Consider the following 27,975-nt stretch of genomic DNA (forward strand, 5'->3'; position numbering starts at 1 on the left):
GTCGTTTACAACTGAGTTCAGTTTGTGACTAGAGCAGTGAAAGTCGTAATATTTTCTAATTGATCGTTTATTTTCCTGTATACAAGAAAATGAACATTTGTTGACAATTCTGCCGACACCGGTGGCCGAGTGGATAAAACCACCTGTAGTCGGTCGTGGGTTTGCGCCTGGCCAACGTGCTGGCCGCATGGAGTTTTCTTCGCCTAAACAGGGAAGAATTTCCCATAAAAGACCTCTCTGGAAAGGTTCTGTTAGTGCCCACGGGGCGGACAGTAAAAATTGAAGTTGAGGCCGGATGGCCGAGCGGTCAAGGTAGCAGCCTACCGATCTGGGGGACCCGGGATCGAATCCGAACGGGTCGAAAAATCCCCAGGAATTTTTCGGGGGTGGTCCGTTCGGAAATGTCGGGCCCCGTCCTTCACCACCCGGTCACCCCATTGTGGGCCTGGCCGAACCCATAATGGGCCTACTATAAGAGGCCCTCTTAGTGCCCACAGGGCGGAAAAAGTTAAAAAAAAAAAAAAAAAAAAAAAGTAAAAATTGAAAAACGCATCATCCGTAATATAACCGAGATGTATTAACTATTTTAATTTTCATCTATTTATAATAAGTATTAAAATAAAAACAATTATCGTTCAAAATATTTTTCTAAAATAATTATTTTTATAATATATTCCCATGTGGCAACACGACTCGGTAGGTTGTTTTCGATATTCGGAGATGTTTGGAATTTTTTTAGGGGAAGTGGTTAAAGTAATAGCGATTAAATTATCTTGGCCATGACCGGACAAAGAAGTAAGTTATTCAGTTGTGCGGTGAATAATGGAAAAATACAAACAGACACTTGCGAAGATAAGCCACGGAAACATTCACTGGTCGCTAGTAAGGAATGTCAAGACATTTACGGTCAAAAATTACTGTTTCAAGCCTTTAAACACGATTCTACTTCCTTCTGTAATGAGTACATCATCGAAAGATCGGCATTCAGTGTGCGGAGATGGCTGTTTTTAACTTTACTCTTCTCTGTTCTTGCCCTGCAGTATGAAGTGTATACTAGAGTAAGTTGTATTCTTTATATCACTGTAAACTATTATATTATTCTAGTCGATGTCCTCTCTGCTAGGCATGCAAAATTATCAAAAAGATCCACGTGCAATCTTCGGTATGCTGTTCCGCTCTTGCATCTTTCCTTCCAAATTATGCCAGATACACCTAAAATTTGATTATATTTTTTATGAGGTTGCTTTAGTTATCTACTGAGAGAAATCATATAATCAGTATATTAAATATCAATAAATAGTTTTATTAGATTGCATTGTGTAGTATTCTGTCGGCCGGAGAAAGACTGTCGCAAACGATGGCATACGTCGCTATAAAAATCGTTTAGGAAACTGCTTGATGATGATAAATTTAAACGCTTAATGAGTGACTCAAATGTTTTCGACACGTCGAAACCGTTCGAATTGTTTATTAAAAGTATTTCATTTTGTAAAGTGACTGTACTCGACAAACTTGACAGTTATTGAATGGTTGAGTATTTTTCTACCGAATGTCTTTTAAGGTTGCACTACTACAAAATATCAGGTCAGTCCATAAGTCCATGGCATTTTTATGATCTTGAGAAAAATCTTGTTTTGCTGTTAAACATGTTAGTCTAATGTGATAATTTTTATACTGAAGTGTTAAATTGGATCTCATTCATATAATACTGTTCAGAATTGTGAACATTTCAGTTGTTTATTTTCCTTAAAATGGAAGTAACCTACGAATATAAAAGACATGTTTTATACTTTTTATTTTTAAGTGGTGAGAATGCTACAAATGCAGCCAAAAAAATAAATACTGTACATAATCAAATTGTAATTAGTACAAGGACTGCGCAGAAGTGGTTTGAAAGATTTAGAAACAATGATTTTAGTGTGGAAGATAAGGCTCGTACTGGAAGACCCGTCGACTTTGATGATGATGCTCTCTCTGCACTAGTTGAAGCAGAACCGTCTTTAACAGTTGATGAAATTGTGGAACATTTAAATTCATCCCACAGAACTGTTCATAGACACCTACGACAAATCGGAAAAGTTTCAAAGCTAGGAAAATGGATACCACACGAACTGTCAATAGCTAACCGACAACAACGTGTAAACATTTGCACGTCTCTTTTATCCCGTATTGCTTTAGAACCTTTTCTTGGTAGGCTGGTTACTGGAGACGAAAAATGGATTTTCTATAATAATGTGACGAGAAAAAGACAATGGATGGATGGCAACAAGCAGCCAAAACCGACTGCAAAATGTGAGTTGCATCCAAAAAAAAAATTCTTTTGTCTGTTTGGTGGGATATGTCGGGTGTAATTCACTTTGAGCTGTTAGAACCTAATCAAACAATTACAGCTCAAATGTATTGTGAGCAATTAGAGCATTTAAATGAAAAATTGAAAAAAAATCGACCGTCGTTAGTGAACAGAAAGCAGGTTCTCTCGCAGTGTAACAATGCCAGACCACACGCTGCAAAAATAACTGTACAGAAACTCGAAAGCTACAACTGGGAAATTTTACTTCATTCACCATATTCACCAGATATTGCTCCCAGTGATTATCATCTTTTTCGCAGTTTGCAGAATTTTTTAAAAGGGAAAACTTTTGAAGATGAGAACAATGTAAAAAAGGCTATTACTGAATATTTTGATTCAAAACCGAAATCATTTTATGAAAACAGGATTAAAAAGCTACTATCAAGATGGCAAGAAATTGTACAGAATAATAGTGAATACATTATAGATTGAAATAAAATTTAATTAAAATTTTTTGCTGCTTTTTTTGTAGATAAAAATACGCATTAACTTATGGACTGACCTGATATATTGAAGGTTTTGACATCTCATTTGATAGCATACTACTTTTTCAAGCTACAACTGATTAATGATGGCTGCAACCACATAACGGGTTGAAATAAATAATATTTACAAATATAAAGGCGTGTATTTTGGGAATAATGCATTGCATAAATCCAACGATCGAAAGCTCTAAGGCATGGCATGCTTTTGATTGCTGCTACTACTCCGTGTACTACGTTTTTCTAAAGCAAATCTGTATCGGTTTGCACATGAGCAAAAGTGACTTTATGCTATTAATTGCTTGCTTTGACTATTTAATTGCTTTTTGAGCAAATTGAATACCACAATGTAGCAGCTATCCCTACCATACCTTTCCAGAATTAGAATTATCAAGTCTACTGAATGCAGCCATTGTCTCTTGCTGACATATTTAGAGCACACAGCCAATATTACGCAATAGAAAAAGACAATGGTTTTCCCCCCTCTCCATTTAGATGTAGAAGATACGAGATAGCGTGTGGCAGAAAAGTTTAGTGAATGATCGGGTCAGTATTATTTTCTTTTGTAATTAAATCAGTTATTTTTTTAATAATACATTGGTGCATTTTATTAATTGAGCTTAGGAGCAGAATATATTATATATTTTTATGACCAACTGGATTGCTTTAAGGTAAGATATCATCTACTACTACAGGAATCTGGATACAAACTCAGTTTAGACCATTATAATAATATCTTTTGCAGGTTAACTATAATGGAAAAGTTACTTTATAATAAAGTTTGGGATGTTGTATAAATTACTCCTTGCGGAATTTTGGGATTTTGAGTATATATCTGAACTCGGGACCGAGACGAGTTCGACGATACGCTACTTTTGGACCAGAAACGAAAAATAAGAAAGTTATCGTATTTACGATTTTTTGCCTTTCACAATGCATTCTATGGTGTGCATTGTGAAATGCATCCTAGAGTTTTCCACTAGGTGGTGCTGCTTGTAGTTCAGTATACATTTCCTTTTTTTTCTTTTGTTTAAGAACTAGTGACGTTAGACACTGGGCAGGCTGCCCAGTGTCTAACGTCCGGAGGGGAGCCTGCTGGAGGCTGAACTCCCGGAGGGGAGCCTGCTGGTGGCTCCCCTCCGGGAGGAATCTGTCAAGAGCGAACGGTCAAACTCCACCTAGTGGAAGACTAACTCTAAAAATGGTGTAGAATGCATTGTGAAAGGCAAGAAATTATAAATATGATAACTTTCTATTTTTTTGTCTCCAGTCCAAAAGTAAGGAGCTATTGAACTCGTCTCAATCCCCTAAGTTCAGATATATACTCAAAGTTCCAAAATTCTATAGGGAGTAATCTATACAACAACCAAAGTTTGCATTTCTTATTCTAAATTATGGTTATCTCATATATGTAAAACACTTAAATAAAAAATATCAAACTACTGGCAAGCAGAAATTTTTAAAAAAATTTTTATTAGGTCTGTTCTCCCAATTTCATATTCATTTGTGACATCTTATATGTAAATCTAATATATCATGTAAAGTCGATAGCAAAAGTAAGTTACCACATTGTCCAACAGACATGAAGACAATGTGAAAATCAAATTTGATGTAATGCATAACCGGGACTAAATCAATCGAATATTGACATTGTAACTTTATTTATTCCAAATTTTAATAAATCTCTTGAATTAATTTATCTTAAATAAATAAATATTTTAGGCTACAACAAACTCACTAATGCTTGCAATACTGAATGTATTTTTACTTGTTTTTTTCTGCTGTCACAACAACCAGTCACATGATCTTAGTTTGCACATGGGATCTTCAAGTATACATGTATAGAAGAGAATAGAAGAAATATCGTGTTCTAGGAGCAAGGTAGAATTTGAATTTTAACAATGTTTGGTTGCTTTTCCTTTGTGTGAGTGTGAAAAACATTATTTTACTTTAATTCACGTCTAACAAAATGTTGGATGATGATATACAATGATACCTCGGTTTTTTTCGTCAATAATCTATCCGAAAACAATTGGCGAAATCCAAAACCAAGGCAATTATTTCCATATGAATTAATGTAAATCCAATTAATTCATTGTAGACACTCCAAAAAACATACCAAAAATACATTTTATAAAAATAAATATAGTGTTTAATACTAAAAACAATAAGAAATTAATATAAAATGAATATAAAGGATTAATATGATGGTCACCGAAACAGATTTGCCATCTAACTGTTTTTGATTGATCCAAATTAATGATAACTGTTTGACATCTTCAATTGTTTGCAATTTCTGTTTTGTTAGCACATTCATGCCTTTCTCTATATTAGCCTCTTTTATTGCTTCCTTTTTTGCCACAATGTAACTTATTGTGGACGACGACTTCCCGTACGTGCAGCCAATTTTGGCAATCTTAAATCCGTTCTCGTATTTTTCAATGGTTTCCTTCAAATCAATCGCGTTCCTGGCCTTCTTCGAAGGGCTTTGAAAACTTTCTTTTTTTCCATGCCGAAGCTAAAAGGAAAGGATTGTTTGGCTAGACGTGTGGGGTAATGCTCACACAATGCCACACTAAGCAGGAAAACACGTGGGTCACCCTTTATTTTTGCAAAATTAGCAGAGAGGTCACATAGGCGCGCTGACAAAATTCGAGGCAACTGACAATAATTGAGACAAATTTTTCTTGGAAAAAAATCTATGAAAATCGAACTGACATAACCAAAGTTAACAAAAACTGAGATATTACTGTAAATTTTTGTGATGTGATTTGAAAAGAATGAACGATGGACAGAAAACACTTTCCTCAAATTTGGATCTTTGATATTCCAAACATTAGTGAACTTAATTATCTTATATAAGTTAATTAATAATTTCATTTACTATTTATTATTATATTCATCTCAATTTATCAAAAAAAAATTAATTAAGTAAAAACAAGAAATTTATTAAATTTTAAAAAATGAAACTTGAAACTTTTATTTTGACCTTCAGTTTTAGTCTTTTTTTTTTTTTATGACAAACAATAGGCTTACTGAAAATTGTTCTCATTCTCATCTACTACAGATTTTTAAGAAAACAAGCATTTGAACATGTTTGTGATTCTGTGAAATTGAATCTCAGATGATTTCTAGTATTTGAGTATTCGTGGATGGATAGTATTTGCCTGTCTTTAAAAAATCAAAATATTTCGCATCTTAAATAGTTTAATTTTAGCACGGTTTAATAGTAATTTCAGTTTAATAAATACACTCATTGCAAAAATTTACACACTCAGGTATAATTATCCATTTTTGTGATGATTGGACAATTTGCAGTATATATTCCCTCAGCACACCGGGTTGTTTAAAAAACAGTACTCGCATCAAAAACCAATAACCGGTGCGAAAACTTCCAAAAATCAAATGTTTTCGACTCCTCTTCTGGGATCTTTGTCGGGCTTATTTATGTTTTCTGTCGAAACCGGATTCGAAGGTTTTTTAAAACTATAGCGTGCTTTTCTTCCAAATAATTTGTGAAAAGGAAGCAATTCACGCGCCATTAAGAAAAAAAATAATGGGCCGACGGGGTTGCATAGAGTGCACGTCGTCATAAAATAACTTTTACTTACGAGTGTATTATTGCGTCATTCCCGAATTTGGAAGTTTTTGCACCGGTTATTGGTTTTTGATGTGAGTACTGTTTTTTAATTCACAGTATCATAAAGTCTCCCTTTGTGATGCCGTGAATTGATGTATGGCTGTCTGTTGAATCACAACAGTGACGTTAAATCTGAGAGACAGTTTTGTCTCGCTCTGATACAGATGTTTTCCTACAGTGAAGTTATTTCGAATCTTTAAATTGAAACCACAACGAGGAAACAAAACTTTTTTTATAAAGATTACAAATATTTGTAAATGTCTTTATTTCTGCTAGTACAATGGGACTCTGATATAGTGAATTGGCAAGGACCACTAGTTTTAGTTCATTGTATCAGAAGTTCATTATAACCATGTATCAAAAGAATGATTAAAATGCATTGAAAGATACAATAATTCACTCAATATTCAGCAGAATTGCATTTATGAAGAACTTTTATTTTCTTTTATGACTATCTAATTTTGTACAACTTTGAAAAAAATCTCTAATCGGCTTTTGTTTGAAATTCTTAATGAGATTTTTGCTTAGCATTTTCTCCAATTGACGAACATTTTTTGAGAATATATCTGCATCTGATTCTTCTTGAAGTTTGGCAAGTCCCCACATTCATATTATTTCCAGTGCCATCTTCGTGTCTTCAATACTCGGAATAGGATTCCGAGTATCGAAGAGGTCACGACGGCTTCACACTCATCACTTTCTTTTCCTTCCTCTTCATCTTCCTCCATTTTTTCTTCTGAGGTAATCACAGATTGCAAAATTTTATCTGTAAGGACTCCTTCTGTAGCAAAATCATTGTCAAAGCTGCAAATGTGACTGAATACAAACAGGTGAAGATTTCTAGGTTTATAAGAAATGTGAGTCATCAGCTATGTTAATATCAGTAACTAATACAGTACTGTACTTTCTAGTAAATAACAATGTTCTCTAGGAAAAGGAGCAGCGCACAGTTTATTGGGTGAATTCCAGTGGACTCCAAAAATTAGAGTTCACTGTGATTGAGGTCTTTCAAATAGAGGTTCGGAATAATTTGGTTCAATATAACAGTTTCCATTATAACCCATTTTTACTATATCCAATGAAAAATGCATTAAAAATCTAGCAGATTTGCCAGGACTAGACTGTTTGATTCAACTGAGATTACATTATATCTGAGTTCATTGTATGAAAGTTCCACTGTATTTCAGTTTCATAAATAATGAGTTCTACAAGAATGGACTTTTTGTCGATCTGGAAACGTAGAGAGTAGTCTATCGTAGCAGTACTCACCGGTACTCGTCTTGATTTACACTGATTCTTGTCAACAGTGTTTATTTTTTTTCATAATAAAATGTTTCCTCATACAGCATTTTTTCATTTGTAAATCATATTTTGTGAGAATTTAAAAATTTTCACAGGTTAATAAAGACAGTGTCATAAAGTATCAGGATTTTGTCTTAATCTTGAAAATTAAAATCTTGTAATTGTCTTGGTTTTTGATCTTGAATTACAAGTCAGTCTTTGTCTTGATCTTGTAAGTTGGAATCTTACTTGACATTATTGGCTCACAACATTTTGGAGGCTGGCTCTCAAAATTGCTAAACTTCTCAAGAGTTCTGCTTTTGCTTAATTACCTGTATAATTGAATTATCATGATAATGTTTTCTAATCATAATTGTTTTTTTTTAATAAATTATTTGAACCAGTATATTTCAGAACAATAGGAGAATATCTTATAACATGAATACCGTGCCAAGTTTTTTGGGTGGGAGTAGAATTTAAAATTTAAAACAAAATATTTATTTAGAATTATAAATTAGATGAAATCTATATAATATATATAAAATATAAGGTCTAAGATATAAAATTTCCTAATCAATATTCTGTTGTGTTGAGATAAAGCTTGAATTTCTTTATAAATGAAAATATTTATTAGTATGATTTCTAAAATATATTTGTAAATATGGTTTTGTAATTATCATTCTTGTTTATGTAGTATTTTTTTTAATGTATTCATATTTATAAAATGATTTTTATTTTTCAGGATACCAGTTTACTTGGTATAATTCTCATTCTATTGTGTGTCATACTAATAGCAAAACTTCACTTGAAGGTGAAGCAAGGTAAGAGTCTATATTTAATTATAAAATTTTGCAAAGAAACTGAAAATTAAATTGCCCGATAAGTTAATAATGAAATAATTTTGGAAAGAAGTTCTGTTATGTCAATTATTCTGTCTATGAATAAATAATTATATATGAATTTCCAAACAAATTATTTTAATTGTATGGATCAGTTGGACTATTTACTCAATAAAAATGCAAAAAATTTTATAATAATTGTAACATTTAAGTTTGAAAATACATGAAACATTTAAACCCTATGTATTAAATAAACCTTAACAACAAATTACTGAATGGACATGCACCATAACAACAACAGTGGATAAATTAAATTTGAGAAAGTGGTATTTTTTTGAGAAACATAAATTACTATCAAATATTTTAGACATTTATTTAAATAAATCCAAGACAATAAAAATTTGACTTGTAAAGAAGTCTATGTTTAAACTTTTTGGAGAATTGACTTCATTTTCTGGGTTCTACAAGAATTATACAATGAATTAACAATATAGATCAGAAACAGGTTTTTATATTTTACATAATTTATTAGTTACTTTTATAATAATTTATATAAATGATTTTCCTGAAAATAAAAAATGTTATCTAAATATTTAAACACAATTTGTTTTTCTCAATGAAAATTAAAATTTAGTCTTAATTATCTAGCTACTGCTTACACACATGAAATTGCAGCTTAGAATCATTCATCTAAATTGAACACTTTATATTCTATAATATACACTTATGTAATTTAAAAAATTAACATTAATGAAAATACTAATAAATTAAAAATCTATTAATTACTGTAAATATTTGTTCTTTTGATTGATTCAATGTATTACTACAGATTTATGAAGTTATGAGTTCCTAGAGCTTCAAAATATTTTTAAGTTTTATAAATTTACAAGACAATCATATATTAGCTACATTAATTCATGATCGTATGCTGTAACAGCAATTTTTCCCCCCTAGATTTTTCATGAACATTTTCACCAAATTCATCTGTGCTTTCATGATATCCTCATGCTAAATGCTATCCATTTGATTGTATAAAGATTTCAATTGAAAAGAGTTTTTCTGCTTATCACAGCCTGAAAATGCTGCCTTATGTATATAATTGTATATAATTTTTCCTTACTGTTACACCAATGCATACATAATGCACTGGTGTCATTTTCAGTAACCTAATGTCGTGGCAGTCTCATAATTGCCACAAGAGGTAGGCATGACATGAATATTTGTCAGCTTTGACTAATATAATGATATGTGGTCTGCAAATCACTATGACATTGAATGCTTCTCTCTGTAGGCTGAAGTGATATGACCTTCAACACTTCAGATGTTTTAATAAAGTTATTTTGTGCCCAAAAAATACAGAAAAATCATTTTCTAATTGTTCTGAGAAACATTCAGCCCCCATCATTTATTTCTAGCTGAACTCATTTCATATTAGCCCATGCTATCCACAAAGTGTGAATAGTTCCCCTATGCAGCCCAGTCAAGAACATTGTTTTGTAAATGAAACAAAATACATGCAGAGAAGACACATTACAGGATTTTTCATAATCATCAAATTTAAGGGACAAAAATTACTTGAAGTGTAATTATGCATGCAAACTCAGCAGAAAAAGACCATCTTATGCATATGCTCCTTTAATAAAACTACTCATATAATATAATCACAAGTTAACTTTGTTGGACATTAAAAGAAGAAACATTTTTTAGTGTGCATAGGAGTTATAAAGCACTAGAACATTTTAATAAATGAAATCTATGAAAGCAAGGTACACCTCTTTTTTATTGTTTCATTTTTTTCTTAATAATGAAACAATATTTCATCCATACTGTTTTTGTCATTTAACATTTTGAGGGCCTGACAAAATGTTCAATTAAACATTATAATAACTTTGTCCTCTTTTAATAGTATCTAATGGATTCTTAATTTTTACAGAATTTTTTTTAAACAGTTAATTAACAATAATTTTTATAATATGTAAAATAATTAGAACATTTAACAAGTAATTACTTAAAAATTAACAAGTACAAACAATTAATTATAGTAAAAGTCCCTTGTGAAGAAAACTAATTGAACATTTATATAATTTTCATTATATAATGTTTATTTAAAATTACTAATAAATAGTCTAATGATTAAATTGTTGATCCTTGAATATCTACAGAATCTTTGTTAGTAATTACTTCAATAGGATTGCAGTTCACAACAACTTTTGTGACTGGTCGACAGAATTCAAAGTTTATTCATCAATGTCATATAAAAGATGTTGTTATTAATGAAGGAATAACAATGGTAAGTTTTATTTATTTTTATAAGATTTAAAAAATAGACTTTACTTGCTTTACAAAATGACAGTTTTTATATATTTATTACAAGATTTTTTATTTTATTTTTATATCTAGCATAGGGTAATATTTTATTTGGCAGTACTTTTAAAAGATGCTAGTCAACCACTGGGTATAGGAAAAATTTTACCATTATTTCAAGTAAGAATTTCTTAATGTGTGTATATATATAATTGTTTAACAGATTTTATCAAATTCAAAAAGTCAGACATTGTGTAGACCAGGGGTGAGCAACCTTTTTAATCAATTTAAATTCTAAAAATTTTTGGCGGGCCGCACATAAAGTAACACTTGTTAATAATTTACAAAACTTTATTTATAATAAACATTAGAATAAAAAATATAAAATGTAAAAAAAAGTAAAGATTCCATATACAAATTTTAATGCAAAATAAAAACAAACAAGAAAAGAACAGAAAAACGAATTTACTTGAAATTTTTAATGAGAAATTTGGCACTGTTTTTTCGATACAAGCCGATCAATATCAGCCGGAATTGATGAGGTAGCTACACGTACGCAGCTTTCTAATCGTGCATCACTCAGTCTCGATCGGTGGTCATTTTTGATTAATTTCAATGGTTGAAAATAATTGTTCGCAAACATACGTACTTCCGAACAGAGACATCATTTGCTTTGCATTTTTCTTCAAAAGCGGAAATTTCTCAGGGCTCACATAAGATTTATAAAAATTTTCAATGTTTACTGAGAAAAATACATTTTTTAAATCGGTATTATTCTGCATGTCAATCACTTCCATTTGAAAGTCTTCGGGAACTGTATCCACATCGATATTAAATGGCGAGGAAAACATTTTCATGGAAACCGCTGTCTTCTCAGCTTTGAACATTTGGAATCGTAATTGAAATTCGTTGATTAAAATGTCTATATATTGTGCGTATTTTTGAGAAGTAGTAACGTTTTCTTTTTCTAAATGTGGAAAGTGAGACACATTATTCTGCAAAAGATGCTGTTTCCACAATTTTAATTTGCGCTCAAAGCCCTGAATTTTATCATACAAATTGTGAATAAACTGTCCTTTGCCTCGAAGTTCCACATTAAGATCATTGAGATGCTGAGTCGTGTCGATAAGAAACCCAAAATCGCACATCCATTCTTTATTACCAAAATGAGGAAAGGCATATCCCTTCGTATCCAAGAACAATTGTATTTCGCTTTTTAAGTTGTATACTCTTTTTAGCATTGCACCTCTACTAAGCCAACGTACTTCGGTATTAAAAACCACGTCGCCACATTCAGTTTCTAAATCTTTCGGGAATTCTTTAAATTCACGGTGATTTAATGCGCGCGACTTTATAAAATTGATTAGTTTAATTATTGGTACTGTGACATTTGGCAAACTCAATCTTTTCGCACACAAATTTTCCTGGTGAATTATGCAGTGGTTAACGAATATTTCCCTTCCTGCGACCCTCTTAATGTCTTGAAATAGCCTTCCCGATACTCCTACCTCCATGCTTAACATTGCTCGTGCTCCATCTGTCGATATACCAATAATCTTTTCTAATGAAATTGAAAAATTTTCCAACACAGAATTTAGTTCATCGTACAGGTTTTTGCCGGTTGTAGTCCCTTGCATTGGATTCAGTGAACACAATTCTTCGATAATATTAAATTTGGTGTCAATACCACATAAAAATGTAGCCTGTTGTGCCGTATCGCTAATATCGCAACTCTCATCAAGTGCCAAAGAACAGTATTCGAATTTTGCAATGCGTTCACGAAGCGTTGTTGCTATGTTCTTGGACAAGTCTTCAATTCTCCTTGCAATGGTGAATCTTGATAAACTAATGTTTCAAAATAATATTTATTTTACCAGGAAATGCTATTTCTGCAACAGCAGTCAGACATTCTTTTATCATCTCTCCATCCGCAAAGGGTTTCATTTTTTTTTTGCCAATATTTGACTGACAACAAAACTAGCCTTTACTGCCGTATTTGATTTTTAAAAATAGCCTGTTGATTTCCAAGTTTTTCTCCATTTGATTAAACTTATCTATCCGGAGTTGTCCTGTTGAGTTTTTATATTGTTGTTCATGTTTTGTATCGTAATGCCTTTTTATGTTATATTCTTTTAATGTCGACACGGTCTCTGAGCGTATTAAGCATACAGCTTTATCTTTGACAAAAGTGAAAAAATAATCAAATTTCCACTTTTCTTGGAAATGAGTGTGCTCATCCGCAACCTTCCGTTTTTTTGTTTGCTTTTCCGACACGCTATTATGGATTAAAAATTTGAAAGTTAAAAAAATTTGTAGGAAAACTTAATTTTGAATTAAAAAAAAACTTTAATATTACCTTTTTGACAATAATATTGTACTCACGCCTTTCAAGAAACACAAGAATTGCTAAAATTGCTAGTTAACAGCTTACCAGTCTGACTGATTGTGTGACAGAAGCAAACACAAACAAGCACAGATGCGGCGCGTTCGTATTGCATGTTTGAACAAGTCGCCGACAAGTGAGTAACTCGTCACAAAAAATTGTTTCGGTTTAGTATGTACTACCATTTTATTATAATTAATTTTATAACAATATATTGATGGGAGAAAGTCGATAAAATAAATTCAATTATAAAAATGCTTGGCGGGCCACATAAACATGTTTAACGGGCCGCAAGCGGCCCGCGAGCCGCGTGTTGCTCATCCCTGGTGTAGACCATGTGATTTCTGATTTGAAAATGTACAGATTATAAAGATAAGCTTAGACACTGTAGATTTGGCTAGACAAATAGGCTTTAAATGTTTATTTTTTTTAATAAAATCAAACAGACACTTCAAGTTGTTACAAAATCATTAAAAAAAAATTTATTGGAATGATTAAAAGTGATATTCTTGAGTACTTTTGGACTATTTGCAGGACCATATACACAAAATAAATTATGTTTAAATACATCTGTACAACAGATTAACATAAATTGAGACTTTCTGAATGCATTCTCAAAGACAGACTGTCATTTTGAATGTATTAGGCAATATGAAATTTATTAATAGTTACTGTGGTAAAGTAGTTTTTTCATGATTCAGTTTCTTAATTTTTTTATACTTAAAATTTTTAAGATTTTTAAAATTTAATTTGCATAAGGACAGGCAAAAAGCCTCTAGAGAAAAAATCAACTCCACTATTGTTACTTGTGTTCTGAAAGTTACAGACAAATAGAAGACTAGAATGTCCCTGTTTTGCACATTTGTTTCTTAAAAAAACTGGTTGTATGGAATGAAAACACAGCAAAAATATCCAAAACCAATAAAAGGAATAAAATTATGTAATGATACAAATGTTTTTGTGAATTTTTAACAAACATCGTCAGGTATACATCGTTCGATTTGGTATTCAATAATGAATCATTATTTCTAACGTCGACGATTGTTAGAAACAGACAAAAACATTTGTATCATTAAATAATTTTATTCCTTTTACTGGTTTTAGGTATATTTGTGTGTGATTTTTGTCTTATTTTTTTGTGTGTTTAGTTATAAAATTTTGTAATGTTCTAAATTTAAATCTAAAATTATAGGGAAGTTGAATTATTAAAAAAGATGGTTTAAATTTATCTCAGAAAAAATTAAATATTATCTTTAATTTGCTTTTTTTTTTCAATGTTCATATTTGTTATTGGATATCACAATAGACTTTTTTGGAAACATACATTTGAAAATTAGTTCTCATTATTTTTATCTTATTTTTCTTGTCTTACTTTTCAAAAATATCATTTATATACCAAAGTTTTATATACTAAAACTTCATTCCTTATGTTAAGACAATGTTTCCCCCTTTACCTTTTCTTGAAATAGCTTTTCTTATAATATCATTAACAATCCAATAGGACTTGTTTCTGTATTATATTCGTTGACTGACTAGAAAGCTTATACTGTGCTAATAAGAATCTGATTAATAATCAGATTCTTATTAACAATGTCAACATAAGAATTGATTAATAAACATTTTCTTTTGAGAATTATAATTTATTCTGTTTAATTAATTTCTAAGTACTATATTATAATTTTGTGCAGATAACCTTGGGTTGTGTGTTTAAAATGCAGTTTGAAAGTGGGTGTGGATTATGCATTGGTGTAGATTATTTGCCAATTTTAAATTGCAATTATCATCTCATGAAATAGCTTTTTGCGTGTCTAAAGTCACTAAAAGCATTTTTTTTAAAATGTGAAAAAAGCTATTATGTGCCACACACATTTGTTACTTCAGAGGATCTGGATTCATCACCGCCCAGAGCAAACCGCTAAACCTAAAGAGGTGAAATTCAGTACACAGTTAAGGTATATCATGAAAATGCAAACTAAGAAGGAATTTTTCAAAATTCCCCGTGGGGGGGAGAGAGAGAGAGCATTAAGGCTTAACCTGAAGAACGGCTTCTACTGTACTATTTTAGATGCAATTTTTTGTTTCTGGTAGTAATAACTTAATTTCCAAATATACAATATTTACATATTACGATTTTTTAACCAAATGTTTGAAAGGTTTTAAATTCAAATTTGTTACTATATATTTGTTCAATTCTAGAAAATTGATCAAATTGAAAATGTTCGATTGCATTAGATCAGGCCTGGTCAACCCAAATTGTTTCGCAGGCCACTTTGATCACGTGTAACGTTACGGTGGGCCACAATTTAGGCAAACATGCTTTTAAAAAAGTAAAACAAATACAAAATGAATAAGATTTTATTGTTATACCAAGAGTTCGTACTCGTACTTGCGCATTATAATGACGACACATGCAAATTTTCCCTTATTTAATTGTTTTAGTATACACATAATGGGAAACAAAAGTTTTAATAGATATATATCATCGCTTAGCGGGCCACGCAATTTAACGTGACGGGCCGCGGGTCGGCCGGGCCTGCATTAGACGATTCTCGGTAATAAGGGGATGTGTAACGCAAGTAATTTTATACATTTGGGCTCAACTGAGGGCTATTTCTATCAACTTGCAAAATCCTTGTGGGCAAAGCTGTGGGTAACATCTAGTAATCTATAAATTCATTTTTTTCTTCATTTTATAAAATTATTTTAAACATATATAATAAATTTTGATAACTAGAAATAACATTACTCACTTGACTAAATAAAATGAAATATTGCATACACATTTTGCTAACAAAATTGCGATTAATGATGACATAATTACAATTTTGGTTTATTTGCCCCCATCTTTTTAATATAAAATGAATTTTTATGCTGTAAAGTAACACACAACTTTTGAGTTAAACATAAAAATTAGACAAGTTATAAGTTAATATTAAAAGTAAAAATTTAATTTTTTAAACAACAATTGGATGACTAAAATAGATCATTCTTCATTTTATTGGATGACCTGGCCTTTGTTAATTCATCCTTTACCATGTAAGGAAGCACACATTTATTGAAAGTGTTGGCTGCCTTTATCAAATCATTTTCTTTGTATTTTAACATGTATTATTATTAGATAAAGTATTAAAATTATTTTGATTTGTTTGTTTAATCTTTTTTATCTTAATTTTAAGAGTAGTTTATTCATTCTGGTAAATGTTTGTTTTGTTGTTGTTTTCTGTTCTGTCAATTGTAATCACCTCTTAACATGTTAAACTTTTCTTCTAGTGAAAAATATTTTCAGCTAATTGGTACAATGAATTTCTTGAGATAACATGTTCAGAAAGTATATTTTTCATTGATAAGAAAAAGAAATTTAATTACATTCTTAAATTATAATAATTAATTTTGAAATTTTTCTTACAATAAATAAATGGATGAAGGAATGCATAAAGACAATTTGTTATTATCAACTGCTGTCATTTGTATATGCTTGTTCATATTGCTGTTCTTGTTTTACAAAATTACAAATGGCAAAATGCTTTATCAGCAGGCATCAACTTTACTATGCAAAAATAATTTATTTTTCATTTTCACTAGTGAATTTGTATCGGAACTAAGCCGGAATTCTCCAAAGCAAACTAGAGCCGTGCAATCGACTCTCAAAACCGTGTCATTGGGTATTACGGATGTTTTAAATTATTTCCTATTTAATTGTTCTCGAGTTTTATTTAGTAGTAATAAATGTTAAAATAATAAAAAAGATGGGGAAATATGAAAAAATTTTGTAGTTTGGTAGACATTTGAAATTAGGGGTTCTTTCGGAGTACTCGGTTTTTTCATTTCAGCTTTTTTATGATTACATCTACAATAGAAAGAAATAGAAAAAAACGTTTTAATATTTGAGATGATATTTTCTAAAATGCATACCAGTAAGTACTCTGCTTTTAACAGCTGTTCTGGAAGCATGGTATAAAACTTACAGTGAGATGGATTATTTAGAGATTTTATTTCTGTTTTAGAAATTTTCTGCAAGGAATACACAGTTCTGGGTTATGTGCACAAGATTAAAGTAATTTAAATGTATGTAAATATAATTAAATTTTTATATTTTAATAGTAAAACAAATTTTTATGTAAACTGTAAATGTTTAAATACTGTCAAACCATCTTTGGACTGTTCTTTTCAATTATAAAATTTTTTCAAAGGCATTTTTCTAGTTATAAATAAATTTTGAATTATCATCAGAAAATTATTGTTTATTCATTAACAGTGAAAAGACTTTCAAAATTTGAACCAAAAAGTTTCCAAAGCCTGAAAAATTGAAACAAAATATATACCTGTGGTTTTAACATTATAAATTGCATTATTATAAACAATATATTTGTACCTTTTTGCATAAAATTTTGCCTAAATGCCATCTGAATAATTAATTTGAGATTAAAATATTCTCCAGCTCACAAGAAGGAAAAAAAAAGGAAAAAAAGTAAAACTATTAAAGAATTAAGTAATAATACTGAAAGTTCAGATTTTTAGGTCTGTTTCACACTTAAGACCATTCTATAAAATTTGAAAAATTCCTGACAGTTCCAGAACATTCTGAGCATGCTTACAAGAAATACAAAGAATATGCTTTATATGTTTTCCTTGAACATATGTGGGAAGTCTTTTGTAATCAGAAGACCACATCTTATTTCAGAGGAATTTCATTAGGTCTCATATTACATAACAGGTTGCATAAGTGTGTACACTCAGCATACATATGCAAAAATATACATAATGTTTTAATTGAAGAAAGGAGCAAAAAAATAACCTTTCAAAATTCAAAATATTGGATGCAATTTGTTAAATAATTTTCTATGTTACTGTTGTTTAAGTATTCTTTGTTGTGACCACCAGTACCTTGAGCAAAATTTCATTTTTGGTTCTCTGTTTTTTTGGAAAACTAACCAAAACTGTTATGGAACTGGCCCCACTGCTACAACACTGAAAATAAGAATATAATACTGATCAGTTTTTTATATCCCATTTTAGAGGCCCTCTTTATCCTGGGCCTGTGCCAGTGTACCTATTGCACCTGCCTGGTTACTGATGACCAAAAGCACTTTATCACAGTTAATAATTTGTTTAAATGTTAAATATCTGGATTAGTCTTTCAATTTTACCCTTTGATCTGTAAAGTTCTGCAGTACGTATATGCATCAAAGGATAAAATTGAACAAATGTATTTAAATCACATTCATTGCATATACTTATGCAACACTTGCAGGTACAGTAATACCTCTGTTTTTGGACGGATTATCGACGAAAACAATCGGCAAAATCTGAAACAGACGAAAACCGAGAAATTTTTCCACGCGAATCAACATAAATCCAATTAATTCGTTCTAGACGCTCCAAAATACATACCAAAACACATTTTATAGAGAATAAATATAGTGTTTTATATTAATTTCTTATTAATTTTAGTATTAAACACTAATGTAAAGAATAAATGAACATTTAACGTGGCATTTACTTTTCTGAAGACTCTTCTTGGCATATGGAAGATGGCGAGGAGGGGAGGGGGAAATGCGTGGGTCACCCTTTGTTTTTGCAAAATTACCGGCGAGGACACGTGGGCATGTTGACAAAAATGAGACAAAACTTTTGTGGAAAAAAATCGACGATAACCAAAGTCGACGAAAACTGAGGTATTACTATATATGCAGCGAATACAATATAAACAAAAAAATTGAATGAATGTATTTAAATTATTCGTACAAGAAAAGTTGCAAAATCTGTTTCTCATGTAATTCATTTTTATTTTAAATGAATGTTTGGTTTAATAACAAAGGATAGGACATCCAGGCACTAAAAATCATATAATGTATGACTTTTACTGTTAATTCTTTTTTAAGGCAAGGATATCTTTACTACTGCTAAGACACATGGCTTAAGGAGTTAGTCATCTTTGTAGTTTTTTCATTCTAATTGGGTCCTCCATTTAATTTCTACAAAATGCAAACTTAAAAAAAATGTGGAAATATATTTTACAAAATATTAGCATCAATTTACATAAGTTGGAGATAAATTTTTAAAAATACCATTGTTCAAATTATCACATTTACTAGCAAGGTTACTGCCCTTTAACAGCAAAATCCTTTCTCCTCTTATGAAATGAAAGTAAAGAGGTTTGGCTGTATTTAAAGACTGAAATGATTTAATTTAAAAAAAATTAATTTGTCTGAAATGATTTTCCAGCACACCTTTCCAAGATTGGAATGTTTAGAACAAATATATACAGGAATTCATATTTCACTATTTGGAAATTATTCAAACAGATGAATTGTCCTAAACCAATTCAGTATTAATGATTAACATGGTTAAATAGTCTTTTAAATGGACATCTTGTTTTATAGATAAATGTCTTCCATTCTTCGGTTGTAAAGTTTAATATTTTAAAAACTGGCTAATTTAAATTATAAATTTTATTTTTACACGAATGATATCGTTAGTTTATATAGTAACTTATCCCATCGCACGTATTCGTTGTGTTCTAGTCATAATTTTTGCGACATTTTAATCCTAATTAGTGTGTTTTGTTCTGATCACACACAATTGTAAAGAATTTTAAAGATCTTGGTTATCAATTTTAATAAATAAATTGTGTCAACTAACAGATTGACTATAAAAACTAGCACTGTAATATTGTAATTCAAAACTTTATAATGTACATTTATCATTGCATTTTGAATTTTACTGAGAAAATGTAGACATGGTTAATATATATGTGAATTTATTCTTTATTAAATGAAGAAAATGTTAAAAACTGCATAGAGATTGGAAATATACAAAGCAAAGTAAATTTATTGTTGAATTTTATAATAGTAAACACTATAAATTACTCAGGAATTGCATTTCTTGCACTTGCCGTCGGATAGATGACGTTTTCGTACTATGTTATGTTATGCAGTGAATTAAAAACACATTATAAGCAGATTTTAAAACTTGATAACAGTTTATTCTTTGTAAGAAATTTTATATTAATTAATTTATTCTAAGTTAACTCATATTTTGTATTATAATTACAAAATTAAATATTTTTTTTTTCTTTTTGGTAAATGTATTTTGAGAAATAAAGTCTTCTAAAGATTAAGTAGTTTGGATTGAGGTTTTATTTCTCATCTCTTTTCTGTTTGTCTCTTCTTATTTAAATTCAGATTGGCAACAGCATGTGCTAAATTTTTTCCGATATAATTACGACGTACAGTACAATATCAATTGCATTCTTGAGTTCATAGTTGTTTTTTAGAGTTGTAATAATAATTTACATTAATACAAATCAGAATTTTATTAACGTAAAGGCAAAAATACAAAATGGGCACTATTTATTGTCATGTTCAACAACACTTGATCTAAAAGTTATTCAAAGAATTTTTTTCTGGCATATATACTACACAGAAAATTATGGGAAACTGACATTTATATTTTTCAGTTTTTTTTTTAATTGATAAAAATATTTTTTTTTACTTTGGTCAACAATGAATTTAGCATTCTCAAATGAGTGCTACCGCACCAAATTCATTTTCCCACAGTTATCTTTTCTGTCTTAGAAAAAGACACTACTGCGATAGTGCATCTTCGTCAAAATAATGTATCCCGCAATAATTTTGAACCAAAAAGATTCTCTTTCTCCTCATATAATTTAGTCACACCTGTATTTTAGTGAACCATATAAAAACGAACAATGGATATTGGCACATTTTATCAAATGTTTCTAAATTTAAAATTTTTGATTTATGCTGCAAATAATGCTGAATATTTCCATCATAATAATGATAGATCAGTTAAATTGCAAACTATCATCATTTACTACGTAAATTTTCAAGAATGTATAAGATGTTCAAGTATAAGATTACAACTCTTTTCAACAAAATTTTAAGGTATAAAGTAATTACATAAATTTCACATTTTACATAATATATACAAAGTAAAATGCTACAAATAATGAATCCAAATCATATATACAGTAGCTAGAATCTAAATCTGTAAATCTGCAACTATTTAGTTTCTTAAATTTATATTTTCAAATACGATTACTTTACCTAAAGTAAGATTTTAAAGCAATTTATGTAACAATTTTATTATTATTATTTATTAATAGTAGAAATTACTTATTTGATCGTAAAGGCACGTACTATTCTACGTCTAGTTACGATAACTTTAACCTTCCTAGATAACGGTTGACAAACGAACCGACGTACAGATGTTTGTTATATTCCAATACTTCCGCCGGGAATTTAATTTTCTCGTCCGGAGAAAAGAAATTTCTTACGATCTTTCCCTCGGAATCTAGCTCTAAAACCATGCCGGGCATGTAGAAGAGATCTTCTCCGAATCGTCCCGATCTAATCTGGATAAAAACAAACAACAAATTTTTAAAATATAAACTTTCCTTATTCAACTTCAATTGATTGAAAAAACATAATTGACTTTTTTTATTTATAGTTTTGTACAAATTCAACACAAAAATATTTAATATTTTATTATTGCATTAGTCTTTCTTCTTGTCAGACTTGTTTTGCAGATTTGCCTAAACTTTACAGACATTTCCATAAATATACTGTGCAAGTTATTTTTTATACTCCTGTAGTGTCCATAATTTAGTTTTAATTTTAACTAAAGAGAAACATTAGTATTACTCTGACCACTTTATGTAAAATGTTAATTAATTTTATTACTGGTTTGCTATCAGGAAATTATTGTCAACCACAGTTTACAGGAAAAATTGTCAAGGTCTGGTAACAGTGCTGCTTTATTGAGTAATCTAGTGATATTACACACTCATAGCTTCCTTTTGCAAACATTTTAATCAGTTTTTATATAAATGTTTCAGTCTTATACTCAAACCAAGAAGTATTTCATTTCATAAAATGAAATTTTTAATTTTCTTTGAAATGATCAGATTTTTAAGTAAATGAAGTTGTAGATATCCAATTCAGTTTTGAATTTTCTAGCTTGATTACATACAAAATAAGGAAGTGTACTATGATCTATTGGATAAGTAGTAATGGCCATTAAATATTCTTACATTAAAAAGTGTTCGTTAGACCTTAATTGAATCCATTTGAAATAATCGAAATTTTAATAGAATTAGGCTTCAAAATCTATCCATTAGGAAGTTATAAAAAAAATTTTTGAACAATTTTCCTCTTACGAACATAAAAGTGCTTAATATTTGATGTGTGCCAAATTTACATAACTTAATCATGTTGTAAATCCGATTTTCCTTGTGGAAAGGAAAAATAAACTTTTTATTTATGAGTTTTTGAATAGTTTGGATACTGAATTTTCGAAATAGGTCATTGCAAAAACTCCTCCTTTAATTAATTATAAGAAAAAAGTTGTTGAAAAGTTACTCCTATTTCTGACCTTTGACACTGTTTTGGTAAATTAACAATAGCAAGTAGATAACCTAGAGTTTTTATTATAAGAATAACCTATTTTAATTATAAGAAAAACTCATTTAAGAGGTGCTTTTTATTGTCTGGATGAAGACTAACTTGACAGAATAACAGAAAAATGCAAATTTTATTTGTTTTTCTTCGTGAGTTTTTGTTCAAAGTTTCATATGGATACATCAGTCGTCAGTCTAGATGTGCTGTATACTTATTCAAGTTGAAATGAAAAAAAAAAACAGCAACGAGTTGCTTAAATTTCCCGGCAACATTTGGTGGCGCCATCTGTTATCATTTTATATTTTTTAATTATTATAAAATGGCTAAAAGCTTAATTTTGAGGGATGGGTTTTATAACAAAAATTGTAAATGCTAATGAGTAAAATCGTCAAAGTCAGATCCTACTCGAGATACGACCTTTAATCAAAATTTAATAGCATCGATCTCCAATAAACAAACCTCCCTGCAAAATTTCAGAAATTTTCGACAAAAAGCACAGGAGTTAAGGTTCAAAATCGTGCTCCCCAGACGCTAACATCTATACGTACAGAAAAAACCCCCCGAATTTTTTTGCATTTCTCGACGTTAGGGAGGTCATTTTGACCCCCCCCAGATTTTTACATTTCCTCTGTTATAACAGCCGGAAAAATAATTACATGGCAAATTGCCCAAAAGTTATTGTAAAGTGATGTAGTCGAACATGGTAAATTTTCTTTTACCAAGGTCAGATTTTCAAGGTAGGGGAGAGAGATGATGAATATTAGAGGAAAAAACACAGTGGCGTAGCTAGGGGGTGTGGCTACGCCACTAGAAAACACACGAAATAATTTTTCAAAGTATGGATAAAAAATTTTAAGTAAAAATATATTTTGAACCAAATATAAATTAGAAAACTTTAAATACGTTTTTTTAACAGAAATTTTGTAGTGTAAAATTCATACAATACAAAACTATGTATTGTTGAAAATGTGAAACTATCGAAATGGTAAGTTTATTTTCATTTTATAAATGTTCCTATTATTATAATGCCAACATAACAATTCGGTCGCGCTTTGTGTAACAGAAGACACGGTTTAAGGATTAAAACCTGTAATTTTATTTATCAGTCGGATGTAAGGTGATGCTGCGGAAAAACAAGTATTCGTCATACATTGGTTAACGGCTCGAGAAGAATTGTTCGTAAAATTATTTACACCAGCATTATCAACGACGATCCTGGTAGAATTCGAAAATTATACTGGACAGTTTTTGACAAAGTTGTACCGATCGTTCCAGTAGTAAAAACATACGGAAGCATTTGGAATCGGTGTTTCGAGAAAACAATTACCAATTCAGACAGCGCACTAACAATATATAGATCATAAGGAATGCACTAAAAAACCGATCAGTTGGGCCGAGTTACGTTGCATTTAGTCGAGTGAGAAATCTTGAAGACATGATTATAAATGTACCATTTCCTCTCAGTCGAATTGTTTCGATCCAAAAGGCAACAGCATTTAGATTGAGAAACAATTTTTAGAAAAAGAGCATTTACGAAGGATTCATCTCAGAGAATGATAGTTTGTAAACATACAATAGAAGTGTGTGCATAAAAGCTTGCTGTGAGTACACTTCTATTGTATGCATAGCAAGCTTTAGACTATTGTGTGTCTGTCTAAAGTGATACGTGAGTTTTTTATTCGTAAATAGAAAAAAATGGCAATTTCTGACGACGCACGCTCAGATTGTACTTGCATCAGATTTTTCCTAGTTTTAATATACTTCTTGTGATTTTATTCATACTGTTTTTGAGTTAAGGTTTTAGCGATGGTTTTATTGAATAATTTATTTTTCAAGAAGAGCAATGGACTAATGAGAAACTTACCAAAAAGGCGAAACGTCTGAACGAAGCGAAAGGCAAATAATCAGCCACCCGCTGTAAAAATGAACCTACGGCAAACATCATCTTGACCATGTACTTTAATATTAAGGGATATTCTAATAATCTGTCGACTACAAGAGGATGAGTCGAATTTCGAGCAACCGCCATGGCCACCCAGTATCCTCCTCTGCTACTTGGTCTGATGTTATCGGGTTCTCCGGGAAGATTGTCCACGAATACGTCCGTAGTTCCTTTCTTGGCACCCTTAAGATAGTACCTGAAATTCAGGATGGTTACCGAACTGTTGTAAGTTCTACTTGCTGAACATTAACTGACCTTAATATTCTTCTTTCGATGATTTCGGAGACTAGAATGAAATCTCCTCGATCGGATATCTGTATGCCATTGGGAAATCCAATATTTCTCATGACGACTTCGGCTTCGTTGGTTTTCGGATTGAATTTGATAACTCTGAAATGAAAATAAGTTAATTTTAGAGAATATTAATGGCAGATAACAAATATTAAACAGCACATATTTGTGTCCGGATTAAAACCAAACAACTTAAAAATTGCAAAATCTTGTTTGATCCCGAAATCTAAGCCGATGAGTTTTTATAAATTTATAATTTGAAGCCATATTTGAATTTCTTATGAAGAGTAAATATATTGTAGTCACCTTCCACTCTTATCAAATTCTGCTGATATGTACAGAACTTCATCCACTTCCCACTTTGCACTGGCATCTGTTATGTATATGTTACCTTCTTCGTCCATAGTCAAATCATCCGGAAATACCATCGGTCTTCCTTCTATATTTCGATACGTAGGCAGTAGAGGGGTCACCAATCCTATTTAAAAGTAAACCAGAACTCGTATTCGTTGCGTTTATTGCGATTTTCAATAGGACGATTCAACTTCACCTGTTTTCACGTCGATTCTGTGGATACCAAATATGGCATCTACCGCATACAAATTGCCATTTTTATCGAAACGTAAGCCCAGAGGACGTCCACAAACGTGGCTCTGCCAACCTCCCTCTGTCAAAAGTTCATAAAACGTTAAATACAGTCAATCCCCGTTAAACTGCCAAAAGTCTGGGAAAAACGATTCGTTCCAAGTAAATCGATAGTATAAACTTCCGTCCGCGATTTAAAATAATCATAATCATTTCCCATACAAAATATTTCGGATAAACCGCCACAATTTTTTGTCGTCACAAAAATTAAGGTAAAATACTGTGGGAACGGGAGTATCCAGCAATTTTAAAATGTAAACAGACGGACGATAGGAGATATTTTAAACCAAAAAAGCAGATGGACGAATGCAGAAAATAGCCATTAGGAAAATGAAAAATACCGTTAGTGAATGATTCGCAAAGCCTCGTTGTTTTTACAAATTTCGATCCTTTCTTTATTGCCACTACAAGCACAATAAAAACGGACCACGGCCCTACTTTTCCAAGAATTTGTTGAAAATAGGGATACGAAGAGAGAAAATCGTAATGTCCTGTTATTAATTATGTACTCTGTCATAAGACAGTCAATCCGTGTAATGTGGAAATACAATTCTTTCAGGCAAATTGCACGGGACTTCTGCAACCACTTCACGTCGGCATAATAAAAAGTTTTAAATTCGAATGCAGCAATGATGAAATCCCTATTGAAATATCCCCGGAATCTGCACCGCTGTTAATTAATAAATCGTGGCACGAAATGACATCCGGGACAATAAATGATCAGACATATTTATCTCCAACACTCGAGGAAATTATGTAGTTCAAACTACTTTGGACGGGTTTTTTTTCTATAAACGAAAAACACCAAATGTAATATAAACGAAGGAAAAGTGATAAATCGCCACCCACACCTTTCCACCACGGATCGAAAACCGATGGTGGCAATTTAAAGGGGGTTGACTGTGTTTTTATTGTGACAAGATTTCATACTACCGTTTATCTCTGTCAAGATATTAAATTGAACTTCAATCGTACAGCTCGTTAGATAAATAAATATTAGTGTTAGGAAATAACAGATTTTAAAACTTTTAAATAAAATTCATTTACCACAATTTTTTCCTATTCTAGTCACAGTTTCCATTTTTCCTTCTTTAGTGAATTTCACAATATTTCCATTTTCTAAACCGCTGTAAATGGTACCTTTAGACAAGGAAATGCAAGCATTTTAAACGGGTTAAAAGCAATATAAATATCCACAAAATTATAAAATTAACCATTTAATACTGCTAGAGATTCTGGTCCGAGTGCTTCTCCTTCGAACAACTTCTCAGCACCGCTTAAATCTCGATTATAAGAGAGAGCACCTTCAAAATTCGGCAGAGGCACACTAAAGAATAAGATAAACAGTGATTAATACTAGAAATATTAAATTATTTTTACCTCTATCTCCTTAATATAAAAACTAGAAATATTTTGATTTACCTTTTAATATTTGGATTGAAGTCTAATTTTGTCATGTTTCCAATTATGACGAGCAGCAGCGGGACCAAGGCCGGCCATAATGACAATTTTCCGATTATGGACATTTTCTACGGACCCAAACGATAATTTTAGGTGGATTCCGATGTGAAAATTTCGTCGCTTCTATCAAAATGTCGTCATTAGATCTTATTGGAGAGATAATTCGTGTTATAAGATACGTTTTCTCGATAAGGAGTCGTATATTACGCCTTATCGTTAATAATAATTACGTTAAAACGAGGTTTTGTTTGCATCAAACCTCGTTTTATTTGCATAAAATTCCCTACTAGAAAGCGAGTGCGTTGTTATTATATTTTCTTATAAAATCGCTTTCTCTCCAGAAATATGCTTTAGATTAAACTGATATAAGACGTACGAAGCCTTACTTACCTTTATTTACAGCCTATAAAATGTTATAATGGAGAAAACAGGTCTGACACGCAGACGCACCCCAGTTTAACTTTCACTTTTTATGCAATATTCTCTACACTTAACAAACTGGGTCGCTCTGTAACACATTTAAATTTTTTATTTATTTATTTATTTTTTAATTTAAATTATAATGAAGATAAATTAATCGGATTTAAATAAATAATTTTTTAAATTTAATTTTATGTAAATTGGCAATAATGCTTCTTACGTGGAAAATTAAATGTTTTAAAATAACGTTTAATTTTCCACGTAAGAAGCATTATTGCCAATTTACATAAAATTAAATTTAAAAAATTATTTATTTAAATCCGATTAATTTATCCTAAGTAAATTTAATAAATCTAAGTAATATTTCTCACGGCGTTGCTATAATTAATTTATAAATAATAACAGAATTATACTTATCTCGTTGCTATCTTTAATCTGGAGAAAAACCTTTGAAACTACTACCAGACGATTATTATTGATCGCCAGCTTATCAGTTCCCTCTGCTGGACATTAAA

The 27,975-nt window shown here is 30.8% G+C and overlaps 3 protein-coding genes across 5 annotated transcripts in view; 1 reads left to right on the top strand and 2 right to left on the bottom strand.

The window, feature by feature from the left end:
- LOC136971653 (papilin-like) overlaps window positions 1-27,975 on the bottom strand; it is a 136,364-nt gene that overhangs the window by 21,557 nt on the left and 86,832 nt on the right. The window lies entirely within an intron of this gene.
- On the top strand, window positions 697-19,799 carry PIG-H (Phosphatidylinositol glycan anchor biosynthesis class H). Its single transcript, XM_067265960.1, has 5 exons — window positions 697-1,058; window positions 8,496-8,574; window positions 10,755-10,882; window positions 10,993-11,076; window positions 19,505-19,799. The coding sequence occupies exons 1-5, from the start codon at window positions 780-782 to the stop codon at window positions 19,586-19,588; spliced, it is 654 nt and encodes a 217-aa protein (XP_067122061.1). The 5' UTR covers window positions 697-779; the 3' UTR covers window positions 19,589-19,799.
- On the bottom strand, window positions 8,941-27,935 carry LOC136971478 (adipocyte plasma membrane-associated protein-like). 3 transcript variants are annotated; one of them, XM_067265953.1, is made up of 10 exons: window positions 27,874-27,935; window positions 27,431-27,548; window positions 27,002-27,163; window positions 26,794-26,906; window positions 26,627-26,719; window positions 25,485-25,601; window positions 25,241-25,412; window positions 24,899-25,033; window positions 24,566-24,839; window positions 21,368-21,656 (listed from the first exon to the last, which is right to left on the bottom strand). In XM_067265953.1, exons 3-10 carry the CDS (start codon window positions 27,103-27,105, stop codon window positions 21,456-21,458), a joined length of 1,209 nt encoding a protein of 402 aa, XP_067122054.1. In that variant the 5' UTR covers window positions 27,106-27,163; window positions 27,431-27,548; window positions 27,874-27,935; the 3' UTR covers window positions 21,368-21,455. The 3 variants fall into 3 exon arrangements, with proteins under 3 accessions (XP_067122041.1, XP_067122054.1, XP_067122048.1); XM_067265940.1 differs by lacking the exons at window positions 27,431-27,548; window positions 27,874-27,935 and adding an exon at window positions 8,941-9,053 and having other exon boundaries at window positions 21,418-21,656; window positions 27,002-27,213; XM_067265947.1 differs by lacking the exon at window positions 27,874-27,935 and having other exon boundaries at window positions 27,431-27,588.

This window comes from Centruroides vittatus, unplaced genomic scaffold (genome assembly GCF_030686945.1).
Source record: "Centruroides vittatus isolate TY-2023 unplaced genomic scaffold, ASM3068694v2 contig_1051, whole genome shotgun sequence".
NCBI lineage: Eukaryota > Metazoa > Arthropoda > Arachnida > Scorpiones > Buthidae > Centruroides > Centruroides vittatus.

Excerpts from the sequence above, each read along its gene's own strand:
- PIG-H (XM_067265960.1), top strand. The coding sequence starts at position 780 with ATGACCGGACAAAGAAGTAAGTTATTCAGTTGTGCGGTGAATAATGGA. Across the intron at positions 8,575-10,754 it reads TCACTTGAAGGTGAAGCAAG|AATCTTTGTTAGTAATTACT; the intron begins GTAAGAGTCTAT and ends GAATATCTACAG. Across the intron at positions 11,077-19,504 it reads AAATTTTACCATTATTTCAA|CACACCTTTCCAAGATTGGA; the intron begins GTAAGAATTTCT and ends ATGATTTTCCAG.
- LOC136971478 (XM_067265940.1), bottom strand. The coding sequence starts at position 27,105 with ATGTCCATAATCGGAAAATTGTCATTATGGCCGGCCTTGGTCCCGCTG. Across the intron at positions 25,413-25,484 it reads CAGAATCGACGTGAAAACAG|GATTGGTGACCCCTCTACTG; the intron begins GTGAAGTTGAAT and ends ACTTTTAAATAG. Across the intron at positions 25,034-25,240 it reads GAATTTGATAAGAGTGGAAG|AGTTATCAAATTCAATCCGA; the intron begins GTGACTACAATA and ends TTTTCATTTCAG.